This window comes from Macaca fascicularis, chromosome 11 (assembly GCF_037993035.2).
Source record: "Macaca fascicularis isolate 582-1 chromosome 11, T2T-MFA8v1.1".
Lineage (NCBI taxonomy): Eukaryota > Metazoa > Chordata > Mammalia > Primates > Cercopithecidae > Macaca > Macaca fascicularis.
Genome location: NC_088385.1, coordinates 69,845,784 through 69,866,343, shown reverse-complemented (window position 1 = coordinate 69,866,343; position 20,560 = coordinate 69,845,784). Strand labels below are relative to the sequence as shown.

Here is a 20,560-nt window from a genome sequence, read left to right as displayed (position 1 = left end):
CAAAAAAAAAAAAACTAAAAAAATGTTTACTTACTGTAATATCTGAGAGACAATGATAAAGGTAGTTGTTCTACAACAAAAGTTTTCTTAAAAAGACCATTATAAGCTTATATTAGACTCAATGGATACCAGAGAAAGTGGTATGTTCAGTGTTTCACCACCACCCATATAATCAGAGATTTCCCATTCAGGAGTTTGCAGTTTAACCAAGCAAAGGTTAAGAAGACATATCTTGCATCATTTAAAAGACTGCACCAAATAATAAGAAGAAAAGGGGCTAAGATAAAATTACATTTATGTTGTGTAAAAAATGATTTAAAAACTTCATTGATAGGAGTGGCATTTCACTGAAAGTTTAAAACACTGCCATCTTTTACATAATTATTTGGTATCTAGTAAATTAGAATATCTAGACATGAAAAAGTCAAACGGGAAAATGTCTTTTAAAAAGAATATTATACATACTGAAGAAAAGATATCTGTGAGGCTTATCCAGGCCTCACCTAACAGCAAGTACTCCTTGATTCACAATTCCTCTTCAAAGAATTGGTTTCTCCTTCAACACCTGGGCCACTCTCCTTCCCAAACACTGGCTGAGAAGAACAAGGGCCTGCATTCCCTGTTGAACTCAGAGCAAGCTGTTTGGTGCATAACTGCATAAGTAACACCGAATTCTGGCAAATTAAATAGGTAAACACGAACAGGATACATGTCCTATTGCAAAGTTTCCCTTCCCGCAAAAAGCCAGTATTTAAGAAATGTTAGCCTTGATGAAGTATTCAGTTTTTAAGACGCGCTTTTTATTTTAACATACGATCGCCAAAAATGTTTCATCATTGTATTTATTCATTTTTACTTTAGCATTTGAGTTGCTGTGTTCTACTTAAGCTTCTTTCGTTTTGTAAGTGCCCATAGATAATTTTGCAACAATGTCCTGAATTAAGAAAATTAAAATAGGACTGCATTTAAGGGTCTAGATAGTAAACAAGGTAAGCTTTGAAAAGATACTTCTGTTTCTATGTTGGAGGAAAATGCATTTATTTGTCTAGATAGTAAACAAGGTAACTTTGAAAAGATACCTTTGTTGCTACGTTGGAGGACTTGTATAAATTTATTTAACAATTAAGTACTAACAGTCCCTGTTTCTTTTTCTTTTAGGCTAGTCAAGTGAAGCAACGGGAGTGGAGAAGGAACAAAGAAATCTGTAACTGGCTGTGATCAATTAGTTGTAAATACCACTGCCCTCAGACCAGCGTCTGATTTCTCAAGAGATCTTTTTTCTTGTATATTAAGCTTATTCTGGGTTCAAAATAAGATTTGCTTCATAGATAGTGATGCATACAGTGGTAATAAAAAGAAAAGTAAATCGACAAATACTTAGGGAAAAACTTTTAATAATCCTCATGCAATCCGTGTAGGCTTGTTTATTTTTAAGCCCTGAAAAGTCTCTTACACCCAGTGACTGCTGGTTTCCACGGCAGGACTTAGAAGCGTCCCACCCTGATTGCACCTGTCTCCCCTTTCCCCTCCTGCTCCCAAAGTTTCCTTTCTGGAGGGTGAAGGCAGCATTCCTCAGGAGTGGATTCTTCAACGCTTTTCCCGGCTGCCCGGCTCCACGTGACAGCCCCTAACACCTGTACCGCCTCCAGCTCACAGCGCCCCCATTCCCTCCGGCAGGTACAGACCCAGCCGGTCTCCCCCTCCCCCAGGAGGTCACGATCCCGGTGCGAGTCTCACTCGGGCCGGCAGGGGAGGGGCTAACCAACGGCCACCGCAGCAGCCTGAGCCCTTGCAGCCTGATTATCACATGACTCGGCAGCGGTAGCCGTGGCAGCAGCCTCGGCGGCTCCGCGGGCTCGCCGGGTGGGCTCAGTTCCGCGCACGCCGGAGCCGAGTGCAGGGGGCGGGGAAGGGACCTGCTGCAACTGCAGCTGCCTGGTCGCTACTGGAGCGCGCGGTGACTCCCCCCGCCGGCCCGCTCCATGCCGCTCCGTTGCGGAAGTGTAGCGTGGGGAGGCGGCTGCCGCCGCGGCACGGAGCACGAGAGGCCGGGGCCCGGCCCCCTGCAGCACTAGGCTCTGGGAGCCGCGCGCGGCGCGTCCCAGCGGCCCGGCTCCCCGTGCGCCAGGCGCCCACCGCAGCCTGCATGCCCCGCGCTGCGCCTCGCCCGGCCCCCGCCGCCTCCTGCTCGCACCGCTGCAGTCGGGCGCCGGAGTAATATGCTCACTCGAGTGAAATCTGCCGTGGCCAATTTCATGGGCGGCATCATGGCTGGCAGCTCAGGCTCCGAGCACGGCGGCGGCGGCTGCGGAGGCTCGGACCTGCCCCTGCGTTTCCCCTACGGGCGGCCAGAGTTCCTGGGGCTGTCTCAGGACGAGGTGGAGTGCAGCGCCGATCACATCGCCCGCCCCATCCTCATCCTCAAGGAGACTCGGAGGCTGCCCTGGGCCACTGGCTACGCAGAGTGAGTGCAGCGACACCGGCGGCGCCCCTGCTCTCCTCGCGGCCCTTCCCCGCACGGTTCCAGCCCTCTTCTCTCCCTGCTTCTCGGCCTCAGGGCTCTCCACTAGCTGCCGGCGTCCAGGCCTCGGCGGGGAGCTCTTTACTTACACTGGCTATTTCCCTCTTCTCCCCACTCCCTCTTCCCCCAACCCAAGGACGCGGCGTCTCCAGCCCCGGTATGGGTGGTGGAGGGGTGGGTGGCAGCGCTGGACCGTGGGAAAGCTAAGGTGAGACAGGTCTGTGAATCCGGGGTCTCTGTCACTTGGGGGAAAAAAAGGGCAGAAAAGCTCTGCTGAAGTTTGAAACACATTAGGAAAATCTGCTATCTGTATCCCCACCCTCCCAAAATATAGTTGGCGTCCCCGCGTGATGCAGAGTTTGTGGGGTGGAGGCTTAGAGGAGATGTCACTGCGCCTGGGAGCTTGTGTCCGATTCCGGGAGGTGGCCGTGTCTGAGTGCGTGGTTGTACATTTCCGAAGGTCTCAGTTTCTCACTTTCAGCCCGCAAGTTCCTTCGCTTCTCCTTTAGCAGGTAGTAAAATGCTGCGCGTTCGGTAAATGCCAGTACTATTTCCCTCAGCCCTTGGGGAGGGGGAAACTTATTCCAACTGTCTAATATAACATTTTGGTAATCCGCTTTGGTGATTAAGCTTGCTTTTGACTGATCAGCTATTTCAGGAACCGACTGAGTCAGGTTGACGATCTGGAGTGGAACCGGGAAAGGAGAGGTGGAGGATTTTATTGCCCTTCCCCCAGCTCCATGGCCACTTTTCCATTAACTATTAATAACCATCTTATGAATGGTAAGATAAGTGACGTTTTCCCTTCTGTCTACTACCTCAGTTGTAGGAAACGGGAAAACTAGGACACATTTAGAATAGAATTCGGGGTTATTAATGAACCGGGGGGTGCAAACGTGCACGCAAAACCTGGTGCCTGGCACACCTGCGCCTTTTCCTTTAACCCCATCCCCTCGGTAATTTTGGCCCACCCCTATCCGTGCACGGCCTCGCTGCTTGATTGGTTCGTCCGGGAACCAATCAGCTCTTCCAACGCCTGGGCGCCTTGATACTGACCCTGTTCTGGTGGCCTGGATACCCCCGAGCAGGCTTGGTTCCCGACGCTGAGGATTCCGGTGGGAGAGACTGCTTGGAATCTACTCTGCTTATTATCTCTAATTTTCCTTTCCTTCTCTCATCATCCTATAAACGCGTTTCTCCTTGGGCTGAAATGGAAAACGTATAAATGGGGCTAGACGATTGGAGTGTGAAAGTGAGGAGGCAGAAATGCGCTTGATGGGAGCTCAGACAGTAAAAATTAACACTTCATAAAAGATGAGCGTGGAAGAGAACGTTGTGGGTGGCGAAGGTACAAAATAGCATTGTAATTTCCAAGAGAAAGCCAAAGCAAAAATAAACACCTGTGTAAGGAAAGACCTAAAGGAGAAAAAAGTGCCTGCCAAACATACCAAACACTGTTTCTTAACTGAAATAAAAACGTTATTTAAAAGCCCATTTGGGCTGGGCGTGGTGGTTCACGCCTGTAATCCCAGCACTTTGGGAGGCCGAGGCGGGCGGATCACCTAAGGTCGGGAGTTCGAGACCAGCTTGAATAACATGGAGAAACCCTGTCTCTACTTAAACTACAAAAATTAGCTGGGCGTGGTGGCGCAAGCCCGTAATCCCAGCTACTCGGGAGGCTGAGACGGGAGAATCGCTTGAACCCCTGAGGCAGAGATGGCAGTGAGCCAAGATCACCTCATTGCACTCCAGCCTGGGCAACAAGAGCAAAACCCAGTCTCAAAAAAAAAAAAAAAAAAGCCCATTTGGACCCTTTACGAGACAGAAAGCAACTTGGAGGCATACACCGTCCTGTAATTGTGTAGGTGGGGGTCTTTGTGCCTGCCAAACGCCCCCACTCCCCCACTGCCGATCTGTCCCCACTCCCGTGAGTTTCCCAGGGCGAGGGCGCCTGTCAAGGCGAGAAGGAAAAACAGGCAATGGTGAGAAAGTTGTGAGAGATAGGAAAGAAGATACTGAAACACTGAAGGTGGAAGCCGTTTGGACAGTAAACGGAAAGCCTCAGATAAGCATGAGGGAAAGGAAAGAACGAATTGCAGAATGTTTGCATGCCTATGGTAGGCACAGGATGCAATGAGACACGCAGGAGAGAGTGCTTAGAGGGCTCCCCCCATCCTCTCTGGACCTCCATTTCCTTATCCCTAAAGAGTTTATCTTTTTCCTAGAATAAATCATGAGAGATATTCAACTTGACGGCTAGGAAGGCCACCGTAAAATGTTACAAATTTTAAAGTTAGTGGCAAAAGCAATTACATGTGTGATAATTCAAGCAAAGACCTATTTAAAAAAAAAAAAAAAAAAAAAAAAGGTCAGCCCCTCTTCCCCAGCCCTGGCTTACTCCCTAGGAGTAATGAGGGTTCAGTGTTTGGGTGATATTTGGCTTTCAGACTTCTTTGGATGCCCTCATAAATACATATCATGCTTTTTTTTTTTTTTTCTCAAAATAGACTCATACTAAGCATATTAGTCTGTAGCATTTTCACAAAACACTGTGTCACTGACAGTATTCACAAGTAAACACAGAATTACCTCATTCTTCTTAAATATATACTATTAGTAATAGCTAACATAGTTAATGCTTACTCTTTAGTGCTAATACTGTTTTATATTATCTGATTTTCACAAAAGCCCAATGAAGTAGGCACTATCGTTTCCATATTATAGTTGAGAACACAGAGGCACTGAGTGATTAAGCAGCTTGCCCAGGGTCAAGCCTGTGTGTGAACCCAGGCAGTCTGACTCCAGAGCTCACAACACTAAACTCATTCTCTACGGTGGATTAAGTTATGATGTATTCATCTGTACCCAGGAATAGCCACTAAAGTCTTGGCCATCTCTCCTCACCTTTATCCCTGTCAGATGTTATACTGCACCACTTCCTTATATCTTGAACTGTTTATCTTCCTGCAAAAATGCATCCTGAATGATCAAAATGGCTGAAATAGGGAAGGAAAGAGAAAGACAAGTAGGGACTGTGGCTGTGATCAGAAGCTGCCACCAGTAATGCTGCCCTTTCCTACAGGATTTACTGGCAGAAGAAAATTGTCTTCTCTTTGTTCTAGAAGGTACCCAAGAGGGGTTGAATAGGTAGGAATATTGCTCAAATTGTGGTGATAAGAACTGCACTAAGGAGCTAATGCCTGAATCAGAAGTGATCTGTTTATCTCTCTAGAAGGTGAGTCACGTTCCAAGCCTTCCTTGGGAGGAAAAATTGACATCTTTTGGTCAATGAGTTAATGTTGATGACTGACCCTTTGAGATGGTAGAAAAATTAAGAAGAAATGGTCTAATCTTTTGCCACTTACTGTTAATCCCTTTCAAGAAGAGAGACTCTATAGGTTATAAAACTAGAGAATTAGCCGTAAGCAATCCCTGCTAGACTTGAGGTTGCAGAAACTGAAGATGCTTGTTCATTTCAGTATTCATTGGCATTGTCCTAGATGGAATTTCCCAGCTCTTGAAAAGCTTCCCATTATAGCTGAAAAGTTTAGCCACTTGGCTAAGGGGTATTTGCAAGGTTGTAAAGCTCTGTAAAGCATTGTAGTTATAGATAACATCTACTAAGCTAAAATCTTTCTAAAAACATGCATTAGCAAGTTTTAAGTTTGGCTTTGAAATCAGTGACTGAGCCTGTTTGGTCTGCTCATTTGATAAAGCCCTTGGGGAGCAACAGTCTGACCCAGAGACCATGGGGCAGCTACTTCCTTTCTCTTAAATACCACCCACGTGGAGGTTGGTTCATTTTTGTAATGGGTTAGGAACCCATTTTGGCTTTTTTTCTTTTTTTACCTGTTTGCCCAATTTTTATCCTGTTGATGAACAGTTGGTTTTAGAGATGCCAGCAGACATGGAATTTGTGCCTGAAACTACAGCCGTAGGGAATGCCAAAGAGTGTGCTGTGGTTTTGAGCAAGAGTATTCTGTATGTTAATGCATCATATTCAGGTTTTTATCAGTGATACATTTCTTTACTTGTACAGAAAGAATACATAAGTATAGCTAATTTTACTTAGGTTATAGCTATAATTATTATTTTTTTCCTATTTCTTATAAAAGTACCCCTGGACATAAGTACAAACAAAAAGCCACTTTGAGAGCATCTGTTAAATGTATATCATACAAGTGTATGTCTCACAGAGTTGAAAATTATGAAATTTTTGATGAAATAACCTTATTTAAATCCAGCCAACAGCCTACAAGTATTTGGATTTGTTTTGGACTCTGCAGGCTGTCTGTCTCCTCGGGTCATTGGCACTAATTGCTTATTAACAATAAATGGCATTAGTTGGCTGGGTGGTGGTGATGACACAAAACCCACTATTTCTTTCTTGCCCCAAAGCTCGGAAATCCCCTGGCCTTTCTTTTTCCCTTCTAACCCTTCCTGGCTTACCTGCCCCTCTTACTGATACCTCTTTGCAGCTTGGAAACTTCCTGTTTGACTTTTGCAACTGAAGAAACTCGAGGTTCTCTACTCTTGTGTAAGGATAAAAAGAAGTGGGTGAGGGTATTTGCAGATGAGTTAGAAGTCCAGAGTAGCCTGAGCTATTTCAGCTACGTTTCTGGTGACTTACAAAAAGTATTAATTTCCTATTTTAAAGCAGACAGCTAAGCGTTCCTTCATATTTCAGATATAACATTATAAAGAAATCATCCCCCTTAGGTGGAGCTCCTGGGGATGTCTCTTTTCTTAGGGAAATGCATCAGCTTCTTTCAAGGACTGGTGATGCTTCAGGCAAAGGGTTTAACCATGCAGGGGGGTGTTTACTATATGTTTCAGTCCCAGTTTAGGTAGACATCCACATCTCTGATATGAGCCCACTATACAGTGCTTTTAATTAAGGTTACAGCAGTACTAGTTGAAAATTTAAAACTGCATACTGGAATTGTTTTCTAAAAATACATTAATGTTCAAGAAAGTTGTTTTTAATTTTCAGTGTTTGGTAGAAATAAACTCTGGTGCATTTATAGTTCTGTGATTTGCCTAATTTAAAGGGAGGATTAATTAGCTTGCCCCCTTGAATTTATGCTATCATTTTTCAGGAAATAATCATTCATCTGCTTCCATTATTTCTCTCAATTGATGAAATCATTGCAGTCCTACTATGTGTCCAGCACTGGTCCCATGCTGGGTTCATAATATAATGAGACATAGTCATAATCCTCAAGAAAATGTTATAGCATAACCTTCCCCCTTTTGTACTTCCTTTGAAATTAAATTAAAATGAAATTGACTATTAAGGTTCAAAGGGACCAGCACCAGGGGTTTTGTTTTGATTTTAATGTCTTAATGCTTCTGGGTAATTTTGAATCTCAGTATTTGGAGCCTTTAAGTCACATTAGGGAAGCAAACTTGTTTTTTCCAACCAGCTTGTGATTAGCTTTGTACCTGAAGGCCCAAGACCTTACCTGCTGTTAGAGAAAAAAAATTATTCTGACACTTGTTACAGTGCTAGGGAAGACTTTACTCAAGTCTGTTGCAATATAGGAGAACAACCCAGCTCAATACAGCATTGACAGCTGGTACTTGTAGGCAAAGAGCAGAGTGTGAGGGGTCAGTGGAATGGAAAGTTACTCAGCAGGGACATTAAATCAAACTAAACTGACCTAGCAGGATTCTTGCTGAAAGCAGACCAAAGACTTATACATCAAAGGTGGGGAATGAGGAACTTGAGCAGATATCAAGTTTGGGGGATTCTTACTAGCCTGACTTAACAGGATTCTTGCTTAAGGAACAGGACTGGGGCCAATGTTGTGGCCTAGCAGAGAAGAGAGGCCTGAGTAAAGTTTGGTGGAGGACAGAATCTTTGTCATCCTTGCAGATGGGGGAGAAGGGGAAGAGAGTAGATGGTACTGCAGTTATTTAACTATGATTTTCATTCTGATTTATCTGCATTACTTCTGTGACCTTCCATAATTGACTGTGTTTCCTACTAACCATGTAAGGAGAGCAGATGCCCTTAATTATGGTGCAAAAGAAGCAGGATTGAACCTAATTATACAACATAATGTTATGGCAAAGAGTTGAGGAGCCTTTCCCATGCTGTTTTTTCAGATAAGTGGTTTTCCCTAGCTTTCCACTTTGGTACTACAGTAGATACTTTGCAAATTATTAGCTTAAGAATGGTATAGCATTTGATTTGTTTGGCCCATCTCCCATATACCACATAGTGATGGGATCATTCCTATTTATACTTTATTAGAGGCATTGAAAATTGCTAAATGCAATAGTCATTTGTTGAGCTAGTCCTGTGTGTAGGTTCTGTACTAAGCACTTTACGTGTAAGGATTTAATGAGATGAATGCAATGTAGGTAAGTAATTTGCTCAAAGTAACAAAGCTTTTTAAGTGGCAGATCCTGGATTCATGTCCAGTTCTGTGGAACTCCCACCTTTGGTGGGTTTTCACTGTGTCTAATGAAATACTTAAAACATTTTTAACCATAAGATACTCATTATAGGAAATTCAGATAATACAGACTAGTAAAAGGTATGAAGAACATGAAAGGTATGAAAATGTTTGATAATTAGTAAATTATCAAACATAACCTAGTAAAAGGTATGAAAATGTTTGATAATTCATTAGCCACTATTTATATTTTAGATTAGGTCTCTCTGATTTCTTATATAGATGTTTTTTAAAAAATAAAAGCTGATCATATGTTTACATGTCTTTTAACATGTCTCCTTCACTTAAGAATATATAATGGACCCCTCTCCAACATACATTCTTTTTTCTTTTCTTTTTTTTTTTTGAGACGGAGTTTCACTCTTGTTGCCCAGGCTGGAGTACAGTGATGCGATCTTGGCTTACTGCAACCTCCGCCTCCTGGGTTCAAGTGATTCTCCTGCCTCAGCCTCCCGAGAAGCTAGGATTACAGGTGCCCATGACCACACCCAGGTAATTTTTTGTATTTTTGGTAGAGATGGGGTTTCATCATGTTAGCCACACCGGTCTCAAACTCCTGACCTCAGGTGATCCTCTTGCCTCAGCCTCCCAAAGTGCAGGATGACAGGTGTGAGCTACCACACCCGGCCTCCAACATATATTGTTTATTTATTTATTTATTTATTTATTGAGACGGAGTCTTGCTCTGTTGCCCAGGCTGGGGTGCAGTGGCCGGATCTCAGCTCACTGCAAGCTCTGCCTCCCAGGTTTACGCCATTCTCCTGCCTCAGCCTCCCGAGTAGCTGGGACTACAGGCGCCCGCCACCTCGCCTGGCTAGTTTTTTGTATTTTTTAGTAGAGATGGGGTTTCACCGTGTTAGCCAGGATGGTCTCCATCTCTTGACCTTGTGATCCGCCCGTCTCGGCCTCCCAAAGTGCTGGGATTACAGGCTTGAGCCACCGCACCCGGCCCATATATTCTTATTATGTCGACTGGGTAATATTCCACTGAAGGGCTTCTCATTCATGAATCTCCCATTGAACATTAAGATTTACTTTTAGGCTTTTAGTGAATGTCTTCATGTGTTTTTTTCAGCTCATCCAGTTGTTTCCTTATGATTAACTTCTAGACATGGAAAGCTTGGGTAGAAGCTATGCACATTCACAACTGTGATACCTATCAGATTCGTTGTATCAATTCACACTGCAGCCAGCAGTATCTACCACTTTAGTATTAAGCCTTTTAATATTTGCCAGTGATCTGATAGATGATATATACTTCATTGTAATCTGTGTTTGATTATTGAAGAAAATGAATAAACAGATGTATATACTTATATGTCACAGATATTAGCCATGTAAATATCTTTTTTTTTTTTTTTTTTTTTTTTTGAGACGGAGTCTTGCTCTGTAGCCCAGGCTGGAGTGCAGTGGCTGGATCTCAGCTCACTGCAAGCTCCACCTCCCGGGTTCACGCCATTCTCCGGCCTCAGCCTCCCGAGTAGCTGGGACTACAGGCGCCCGCCACCTCGCCCAGCTAGTTTTTTGTATTTCTTAGTAGAGACGGGGTTTCACCGTGTTAGCCAGGATGGTCTCGATCTCCTGACCTCGTGATCCACCCGTCTCGGCCTCCCAAAGTGCTGGGATTACAGGCTTGAGCCACCGTGCCCGGCTTTTTTTTTTTTTTTTTGAGACAGAGTCTTGCTCTGTCCCCCAGGCTGGAATGCAATGGCGTCATCTTGGCTCACTGGCTCACTGCAACCTCTGCCTCCTGGGTTCAAGCAATTCCTGCCTCTGCCTCCTGAGTAGCTGGGATTACAGGCATGCGCCACCATGCCCAGCTAATTTTGTATTTTTAGTAGAGATGGGGTTTCTCCATGTTGGTCAGGCTGGTCTCCAACTCCTGACCTCAGATGATCTGCACACCTCGGCCTCTCAAAGTGCTGGGATTACAGGAATGAGTCACTGCACCCAACCTATTTAGAGATCTTTTTATGATTTTCCTGTTTATATTCATTTTTCTGTTGAAATAATGTTTCATATTTATAAGTGCTCTTTATATTTTAAGGCTATTCACCCTTGGCCTATCATGTTGTAATATATTTTCTAACATGTTCATTTTTTAACTTCATTTTTTTTTCTTTGCAATGCAAAATTTAATGTTTGGGTGGTCATACCTAATTTCTCCTCTATGGCTTCTATTTCATATCAGGCTTAGAACATGTAAAGTACTAGAATAACCATCCTACTCCTTTTAGCTACTTACAGTCCTTAGTTGCAAGTCATAGAAATGCCTTTGAGCTAACTTCGGGGCATGGGGGGCGGGGAAAGAAATGGTAATTAGATACCAACTGTCTTATAGAACCCAAGTATAGGAATAACTTGGATTTTACAAGGGACTGGAACCCTGAACTGGAAAGCTAGCCAGCAACAAAGTGGCCATACTTTCAGTCTTTCACCAGGGCACAGGTGACTTCTCCATGCCACCAACAAGCAACCAGACCACATCACCTGTGGCCTCAATTCCAATTTTGAATTTTTGGGAGAGAGACTCCAATTGGTTCAGTTTGTCTCAGATGTCCACCTTTGACATAGGTGATCATAAATATGGCTGCCAGGACCCACTCCTGAGAATGGGCAGTTCTTTAAACAGGGAGGTTGTGGTAGTTAGGGCTGGGCAGATAGTTTAGAAGATTCTACTACTATAGGTAACTTAGTCAACAGATATTTGAGTACCTTCTTTGTTTCAGGCACATATTAGAAGACAGATGAAATGACCAAATAGACAAATGTGTCAACAGGCAAATAGTGATTGTGTCTGAATATGCCTGCTGCCCTGCCTTGCAGCCCTTGGGGAGCTGTCTAGGCTAGGAATTCAAAACTGTCCCAAAAATGCCATAGAAGGGATAAAGACTCAGGCCAGCTTTGGAACTAAATATGGCTTGAAGATTTGTACCAATAAATAAGTATTACATATTAATATAAGATGATGTAGCTCTTTGGTCACAGGGGTATAAACCTGGCTAGTATGACACACCAGAGCTCTGCTCATTTTTGTTTGTTTTTTGAGATAGTCTCGCTCTGTCACCCAGGTTGGAGTGCAGTGGCACGATCTTGGCTCACTACAACACCTGCCTCCCCAGTTCCAGCAATTCTCATGCCTCAGCCTTCTGAGCAGCTGTGACTACAGGCACGTCCCACCACACCTGGCTAATTTTTGTATTTTTAGTAGGGATGAGTTTCCTCATGTTGCCCAGACTGGTCTTGAACTCCTGGCCTCAAGAGATCCACCCACCTTGGCCTCCCAAAATGCTGGGATTGCAGGTGTGAGTCACTGCACCCCACCTGCTCGCTGTTATTTTTATTTCTTTTCCTCATCTCATTTGTCTAAGCAGGTAGGGTAATGACAGACATATTTGGTGAATGGGTGTTTATTTTATAAAACAAAAGTTCAACTTCTATAGTTTCCCCTTTTTTAATTAGTCTGATATTTACCTTTTTCCCTTTATTAGACATGGTTTTAATCTGATATTCATCTACTTATATTATTTTTGTAGTTTAAATGCAGGTTTATTGAGTGCATTTCCTTTATTTGAGACAGAGTCTGAATGTTGCTCTGTCACCCAAACTGGAGTACAGTGGTGTGATCCAGGTTCAATGCAGCCTCTGCCTCCTGGGTTCAAGCAATTCCTGTGCCTCTGCCTCCCTAGTAGCTGTGGCCACAGGCACGCACCACCACACCTGGCTAATTTTTTGTATGGTAGAGATGGGGTTTTGACATGTTGGCTAGGCTGGTCTTGAACTCCTGGGTTCAAGCGATCCACCTGCCTTTGCCTTCCAAAGCACTGGGAGTGCAGGCGTGAGCCACCACACCCGGCTAATTGCATTTCTTGAACCAGTTGAAATCTCACGTTTTGTAGTCTGCTGCTTGTATTGTTATCAAATGTCATCTCGGGTTTCCCTGAATATTAGCTTACAAAGAAAATGTATTCTGTTTTTTCAGAATATTCTACATAAAATTCTGTGCCAGCAATTTGGCTATGAGAAAAGCTTAGAAAAAATAAGACCAGTGGATGATAGTCTCGAATGTAGTAAATTCACATTTCCTTATGTGCTTGTATTATGTCACTGTTTACCTATGTTTGTGCAAGCATGATTGAAGGACTAACAACAAAATTCAGAAACTGATTTCTGTAAGAAATTCACTCTAAATGCTGAGCTGACAGAGATTATGTTCAGAAGACCAATGGCAGCACTGAAAAGTCAGCCATGTGGGTGATTCTTACAAGGGGCTTCCATCCCTGTATGTGTAACCTGGGATTTAGTCCTTGGATAGGCATCCCAGCTGTGATTAAGTGAGTCACCTTTTTGACCCTTTGAGTTGGTGACTGCCTACAGTTGTCGAGCTGGTTACTGCCCCACTTAATCCCACTCTGGGCCTCAGTTTCTTCTTACAAAATGGGGTCATTGAACTGCATTGGTAGTTCTCAGAATTTTTATTTTGTAACCTTTTATCATTTCAAAAATGTTGAGAAGACTGACATGAGGTTATTAACTTTTTATTTTGCCAAGCGTGGACATAATCAAATCTGTCATCTACCATCACCAGTGTTTCATGAAATAAAGGAGTTTTAAAACCAGAATCATAGAGGCATATAACCTCAGCAAAACAACAGTTTTTAAATCAAATACTTTTAGTTTTATGAAAAAGGTATGATATTGTTTCTATTTTTCTAAATTTTCAGGGACTCATAAAATCATGTATTTTACCTGCCCTAGAGGATTGCCAATGCCCTTTCCAGTTCTAAACTCTGTGAGTTCCTGGAGTTAGGCCAGGAACCAAGTGTTTGCCCTCAGGGCTGAGGTTTTTCACAGTGGGGCCTGCTGCCTCCTTTATTGTGATTATAACTCGGAATTATTTTTTCCCCCAGCATTTTACCATGAAAATTTTCAGCCAGGCGCAGTGACTCACACCTGTAATACCAGCACTTTGGGAGGCCGAGGTGGGCGAATCAGCTGAGGTCAGGAGCTCGAGACCAGCCTGGCCAACGTGGTGAAACCTCGTCACTACTTAAAATACAAAAATCAGCCGGACTTGGTGGTATACACCTGTAATCCCAGCTACTCGGGAGGCTGAGGCAGGAGAATCGCTTGAACCCGGGAGGCGGAAGTTGCTGTGAGCCGAAATCGCGCCATTGTACCCCAGCCTGGGGAACAAGAGTGAGACTCCGTCTTGTTAAAGAAAAAAAAAGAAAAAAAGAAAATTTTCAAACATGCAGAAAAGTCGAAACCATTGTAGACTTAACACATATATACCCGCCATCTAGCTTCTGTAATTCACATTTTGTTAGATTTGCTTTATCATTTACCTGTCTGTGTACCCATTTATCTGTCCATCAGTCCATTCTTGAGTTATCTCTAAGCTTGTTTTTTTTTTTTTTTTTTTTTTTAGTGCAGTGGCCTTAATTTATGCTTTTAAGTTCTTTTCCATAGAAAATAAAAAAAATAAGTTTGAGTGACTTTGACATCCTCAGTTGAGAAAAATAGCAGCAATTGGGTCCTTGTGCATGGAAGGGACCACCTCAGACTTCAGTTTTATAACAGTGGCCCCTGCAATTGCTCGCTCAATTGATAACCTTCCCATAACTTAGCATCCACATAGCTGAGCTTCACATGGGGTCAAATTTAAAAGTATCTCTTTGCTATGCTCCCATTTAATTGAATTAGGAAATCTGCCAAAAACTTGAATCACTCCTGTTTTCAGCCGGTGGCCAGGCAGGAATGCTCCCTGAAGAGTACTCTTCAACAAAGACTTCAGAATGTGTTACCTGAAAAGTAATCATGATGAATCAGGACATCACTGTGTTTTCCGTACGTCTGAAGTAGAGATTGTCCACTAGACAACCTAGGGAAAGCAGAGTACCTGCTCAGCTGCTCTTTTTCTGGTGTGATCAGATCAGCTGGGTCCTCTGAAACATGAATCCATAGTGCTTCCTTTGTTATACTATTTCTGACTTAGTTTTCTCTAAACGGCTGTAAAATTTAACTGCCTAGCTGTATTTTCTTTCTGTGGACTTTATGCTCTCATATTTAGGAGAAAGAATAAGGGAACACCAACTTCCATCTCTGTAGCTCTGGATGATTATTAAGGCCCTGGTCTGTAATGCTTAAAGGTAAGCATCTGTTGTCTATGTTCAATAAAAGAAGAAAATGAACCCCAGAGAGAAATCAAGTTACTTTAGAATCGCAGGCTGTCCCATGACCCTGGTGACCATCACTGAATCATTAAACCTGACCATTCATTGTGTGAAATTATTAAAAAAAAAAAAAAAATCCTATCCCCGTAAACAAAATGCCACATAAGTGAATTAAATGTGTTTTATTGCTCAAAGGAAACTAATTTTCAAGAGGCTTTATATTGAATAAAGGCATGTTGGCACATCAAGTTTTGCACAAAAGGATACATTTAACAGTACTTTAAAATAGTTATATTGAATATAGTAGTCTCTTAAAATTATACTTCCTTACTATATGTGCATTCCTAAGTATAATAGTCAAAACCTTGTCAAAATTACTATATTTTTGGACTACACTGATATTTTAAAATATTTTAATGTTTTTGGAAAGCCTGTATGTCTTAAAAACCAATCTGTACATTTTATGTAGTGATGTTTCGTTTTTCTAAAGTTAATAAATACAGCATGTGTTTTAACATCAGTAGCTACTTAGAAGTAAGGAAATGTACTTAGGAATTCTGAGTAATGGGACTCAAATTGTAAGTGAGGTTTTATGTGAGTCCCCTTTAAAATTTAATTTGGGAGGTTTGTTACCTAAGTTTTACTTAAGCAGAGTCAGGTTTTTGTTTGCTTGTTTGTTTTAGAGATGGCGTCTCACTGTGTTACCCTGGCTGGAGTGCAGTAGCTGTTCACAGGCACAATCATATCACCCTATGGGCTCAAGTGATCTTCCCACCTGAGCCTCCAGGTAGCTGGGATTGTGAGTGGCCAAGTTTGCTTCAGAGTTAAGTTTTAATGGAAATTTTTCAAGTTAGTGAACTTAGGGGCCAACAAGTGTGACAGCATTCAGTTAGCATTCATATCTTCGTCTTTGGCAGTGTGGTCTCTTGGGGTGGCCGTCTTGAGTGTGTGCATCTACATTGCTGGCTTGCAGAAGCCAGGCCTAATGGAGCCTTGCTGAATGCATGGTGTAATTAATCATCCCAGGGTTCTGGGCAGACAGACCAATTACTTGCCCAGCTGAGAGGACCAAAGTGGCTTTTGTGCTCTACTGTACTTTCAGGAAGTTGATAAATACACATTTAAGCTATTAAAAAATGGTGCATCTTTACCTGTGATCTTTTTCATATAAGTATAGGAAGGAAAAAAATCTTGTGATAAACTGATTTTTTTTTTTTAATAAAAATATGAACGGGCGTGGTGACTCACGCCTGTAATCCTAGCACTTTGGGATGCTGAAGCGGGTGGATCACCTGAGGTCAGGAGTTTGAGACCAGCCTGGCCAACATGGCAAAACCCCATCTCTACCAAAAATACAAAAACTAGCCGAGTGTAGTAGCAGGTGCCTGTAATCCCAACTACTCGGGAGGCTGAGGCAGGAGAATTACTTGAACCTGGGAGGTAGAGGCTGCAGTGAGCTGGGATCACTCTACTTCACCCCAGCCTGGGCAATAGAGTGAGAGACTGTCTCAAAAAATAAATAAATAAATAAATAAAATAAATAAAAATGCTATAGATTATTGAGTTTCTATATTTAAGTGGTCTGCTGTGGTGTACTAATAGTCACTATATGCCTTTTTGAAAAGGTGATTGTTGACAAAATATGTTACACACAGCCGGTAAAAATAAAAGATGGAGTGTAAATGTTCAGTAGGAAGCAAATTGTAAGGTACAGTGACTGTGAACAGCCCATAACAGGGTGTCAGTGAAAGCAGGAATGGAAAACCAAACTGATATTAATAAAGAAGGGACTATTAAGAGTTTTTACTTCTTTTTTTTTTTTTTTCTGATGCCGGGTGCCATGACTCATGCCTATAATCCCAGCATTTCGGGAGGCCAATGCAGGTGGATTGCTTGAGATTAGGAGTTCAAGACCAGCCTGAACAACATAGCAAGACCCAGTCTCCACCAAAACAAACAAACAAACAGTCAGGTATGGTGGTGTGCACCTGTGGTCCCAGCTACTTGGGAGGCTGAGGTGGGAGGATCACCTGAACCAGGCAGGTCAAGGCGGCAGTGAGCTGTGATCTTGCTACCACACTCCAGCTTCGGTGACAGAGTGAGACCCTGTCTCAACAAAAAGCAATTTTAAAAAGAGGATTTTTTGTAATATAAAAGAGGAAATAGCTATAGTATTTTGTTGTAAATAAGTAACCTATGACAATGGACTCTAAAAGATACGTTTGGGACAAACAATAATTTTATTGGCCTTTTAGGACAGTGTTTGCCCATAAGGTATGGTTTGGAGTGGAGCCAAAGAGTGAGATTAGATGCCCTCTTGGCATCTCTCCCTGTGATTATCAACAATGAGGCTATGCCACAGAGGACCATGCTGCTCTGTTGTTAGAACCAGGTGTCCAGAACTGGGCTGGTGACTCAGTGCAGCAGCAAATGGGAAGAAGAGAAGAATTGGCAGCTCTGACTATAGCAGCTGGTGTTTATTTATGTATTTTTTTTTTTAATCTTGGTGTTCAGCTGGGAATCACATGGGCCCATACTTGAAGTCCTGCCTGTCCTCTTCTCCCCATTTCCCTGTCATCAGTTTAGTGCTGACAGAGACTACCTGGCCACGCTGCCCTTTTGCCCCTTGCACACCACCTGAAGCCCTGCCACCTGCCTTGCCATCCTCAAAGGGACCACCCGATGTGATTCGTCTCTGGTTCTGGGCTCCATGAGGACTTGTGCTGTAAATTCCTCAAGTCCTGGTTCCCAACCTTCTCAACATCACGAGCCCTTTTATTATTATTTTTTTCTTGGATGAATTCCTTGTGAAAAATTTTGTCCAACAAGCTGTATTAAATAAGCATTAAGTTACTCCTATTAAAAAAAATTAACCGGATACATCGTGTCTCCTAATCAGCACGAAGGTGTAGTAAAAAATCATATCGAAACTGATAACATTTCAGCCAAAAGCAAAGGAATTAACCTTTGTGAATCTTGAGTACTTCTTGCCCACAATGTTTGTCATTAGCTTCTCCCCCACCCCCACCCCCCAATATTTAAAACAGGTTAGATCTCCTATTGCTACCTTCCCAGGTCTTCAAAGAGCCTAGACCACAAATGGGACTCTCTGCCCACAGGTTTGGATTTTGTATCACCTGAGTTACCAGCAAGCTATGCTCAGATGAGTGTCAAGATCATTGTTTGGGTTTCAGATGTGTAGCACCTTCCTCAGGAACATTATTTTAACGTCCCTGATGTTCTGTTTCTTGTTGAAAAACTGTCTTTTAATAGTTTTATTTTGTTGCCTTCCAAAGTGCTACAAGTTGCCCGAGAGGCACAATGCATGTCAGCTGCAAGTTTAATTAAACTCGTGCTGAGAATATTATTTTTCTAGCAGAGTTTGACCCTTCGGCAAAAGTTTCTTTTGCACAAATTTCTATCTTCACTGACTGTGGATGAGAAGAACTTAAAATTATCTTGAGATGTTTACTAATCTGTCAAAGTGGAGGAAGGCATTGGTTAGTCAGGAACTTAGAACATAAACTATCCATATATTCTATCACCTGTAATTAGCTTCAATTGATAATTTGTGTGCGTCTGTTAGTACATATCTACTTTCAAACTGGGATAATTCTATATACTGATTACTTTTTTCACTTCAAATGGAGTCACTATCTTCCCATGTAAACAAGTATTTTACTCTCTCATTTTTAATGGCTGCATTGTATTCTATTTATGGTTGTAACACACATTTTTCTCCTTGATGTTAGCCAAGTTTTTACTATTGAAAACAGTCCTGGGATGAACCTCCTTGTAGACAAATCTTTGCTAAGCTATAATTTGAAAAGTGACATTTTTCTGGGAAAAATACTCAAAAGGGACTTTCCCAATATTTCTTGTGACATTATTTAATAGTTAGAAAAGATCAGTGTTTAGATTGGAAATTGTTTGGGGAAGCGTTAGCTATACACTTTAATGTACTTTACCAAAGTAGTGTTTTGGTGAGCTGGACATACTGATTAAAAAGCATTATGGCTTCACTTTAATATTTAGGTTTAAATTGCCCCTTTTTTGGTATCATCATGCATTCACTGTGTGCTTCACATGCCTTAAGAGGCAAAAGATACAGAGGTTTTAACCTTGGGAGGCTCACACTCTTCTTGGGAAAATAAATTAATGAAAAGTTGAGAACCCATGCATAGCATGACAGAGGAGTAGCATGCTGCTGGGGTGGCACCATGATCAATAACTTGAAGGGGCAGCTTGTGGTAGTCTTGGCTCTTTCCCTAGCCAGTCTGTGGCTTCAGCAAGCAGCCTCACTATTTTAATCCTCAGTTTGCATATTCATAATGTTAGGTCATTGACTTAGCCCTTCCCAGCTGTACAGTGCTGTCGGAGTAAGTGTCAGCACAAAAGTTGGGTTCTTCTTAATTTCTAATGACTTTTAAGTGGGATATTTGTATATACTTCACTAAAAATTAACACTTTTTCTTCTGCCTTGTCTGCTTTATCTTTTTTTTTTTTTTTTCTTCTTCAGGGTACCAGGATGTCTGCTTTATCTTAAATAAAATCTCTGAATATGCATTTTAACAAAAAGTGGAAGTGAATTGAAAATCTAGTTACATTTGATTCTATGAAACAAATGTCTAAACCTAACAGCATGAAAAACCAAGTATGGTATAGTGGAAACTAATCCCCTTGCTTAGAGGATAGTATCCTGCTCTCCCCACCCTTTACAGCATGAAGAGTGAGCACCAAGCACAGGTTATAATATTGTCTCCAGTAAAAAAATCAAAAAATAAAAATAAACTTCAGTAGCCTATCCTGAATAAAAAGAGACTAAATTTTTAGGCTTTTCCCCCAGAATTCTTTTAAAGTGATGTGATATGTTACTCTATTGTCCAGAAAGGATGACTTAAAGTATTTGCCTGGAAGGGGGATGTGCTTCAAAATCTTATCAGTGAAGCAAACAAAATCATGGTGGTGATGACAAGCTTTTCCTTCCACTTTGGAATGTCTATTTTGAGACATGGTTCTGTTACAGCCAAATTATAATTTGTAAGGTATGTGGATATCGAATTAGGGTCTACTAAAAGTTGAAAAAAATGTAAAATTGAAAGCTCTTACTGATCCTTCCAGGAAAAAAAAGAATGAAGATCACAACTAGATCTGAATTCAGTCTTTCAATTTAGCCTCAAGTTGTCTGTAGGTGGGTGACCTGAGGACATCTATGTGGCTGTCAGGATTGTGCTGCCACTTGGCACAGAGCTAATGTTCTCTCACTTTGTCAGTTAAATTGCCGCAGAAAGCAGCTGCACTTGATGTAATTTTAATCAATACCTTGTACTTGTACGTGGCCCTGCAGCCACGTGTCACTGTACTGCTCTCAGCATCTCTGACCTGAGTAAAGGACGCAG

At 42.2% G+C, this 20,560-nt stretch overlaps 1 protein-coding gene across 2 annotated transcripts in view; it reads left to right on the top strand.

Moving 5' to 3' along the window:
* The first annotated feature begins 1,798 nt into the window (after positions 1-1,798).
* Positions 1,799-20,560, top strand: part of PPM1H (protein phosphatase, Mg2+/Mn2+ dependent 1H) — a 289,566-nt gene continuing 270,804 nt past the window's right edge. The window contains exon 1 of one of the 2 annotated variants that reach the window (XM_005571430.4): positions 1,799-2,464. In XM_005571430.4, coding sequence (XP_005571487.1) covers positions 2,220-2,464 — 245 coding nt within the window. In that variant the 5' untranslated portion in view covers positions 1,799-2,219. Of the gene's footprint in view, positions 2,730-20,560 lie in introns of both variants that reach the window. The other variant, XM_074007331.1, reaches the window with a different exon arrangement.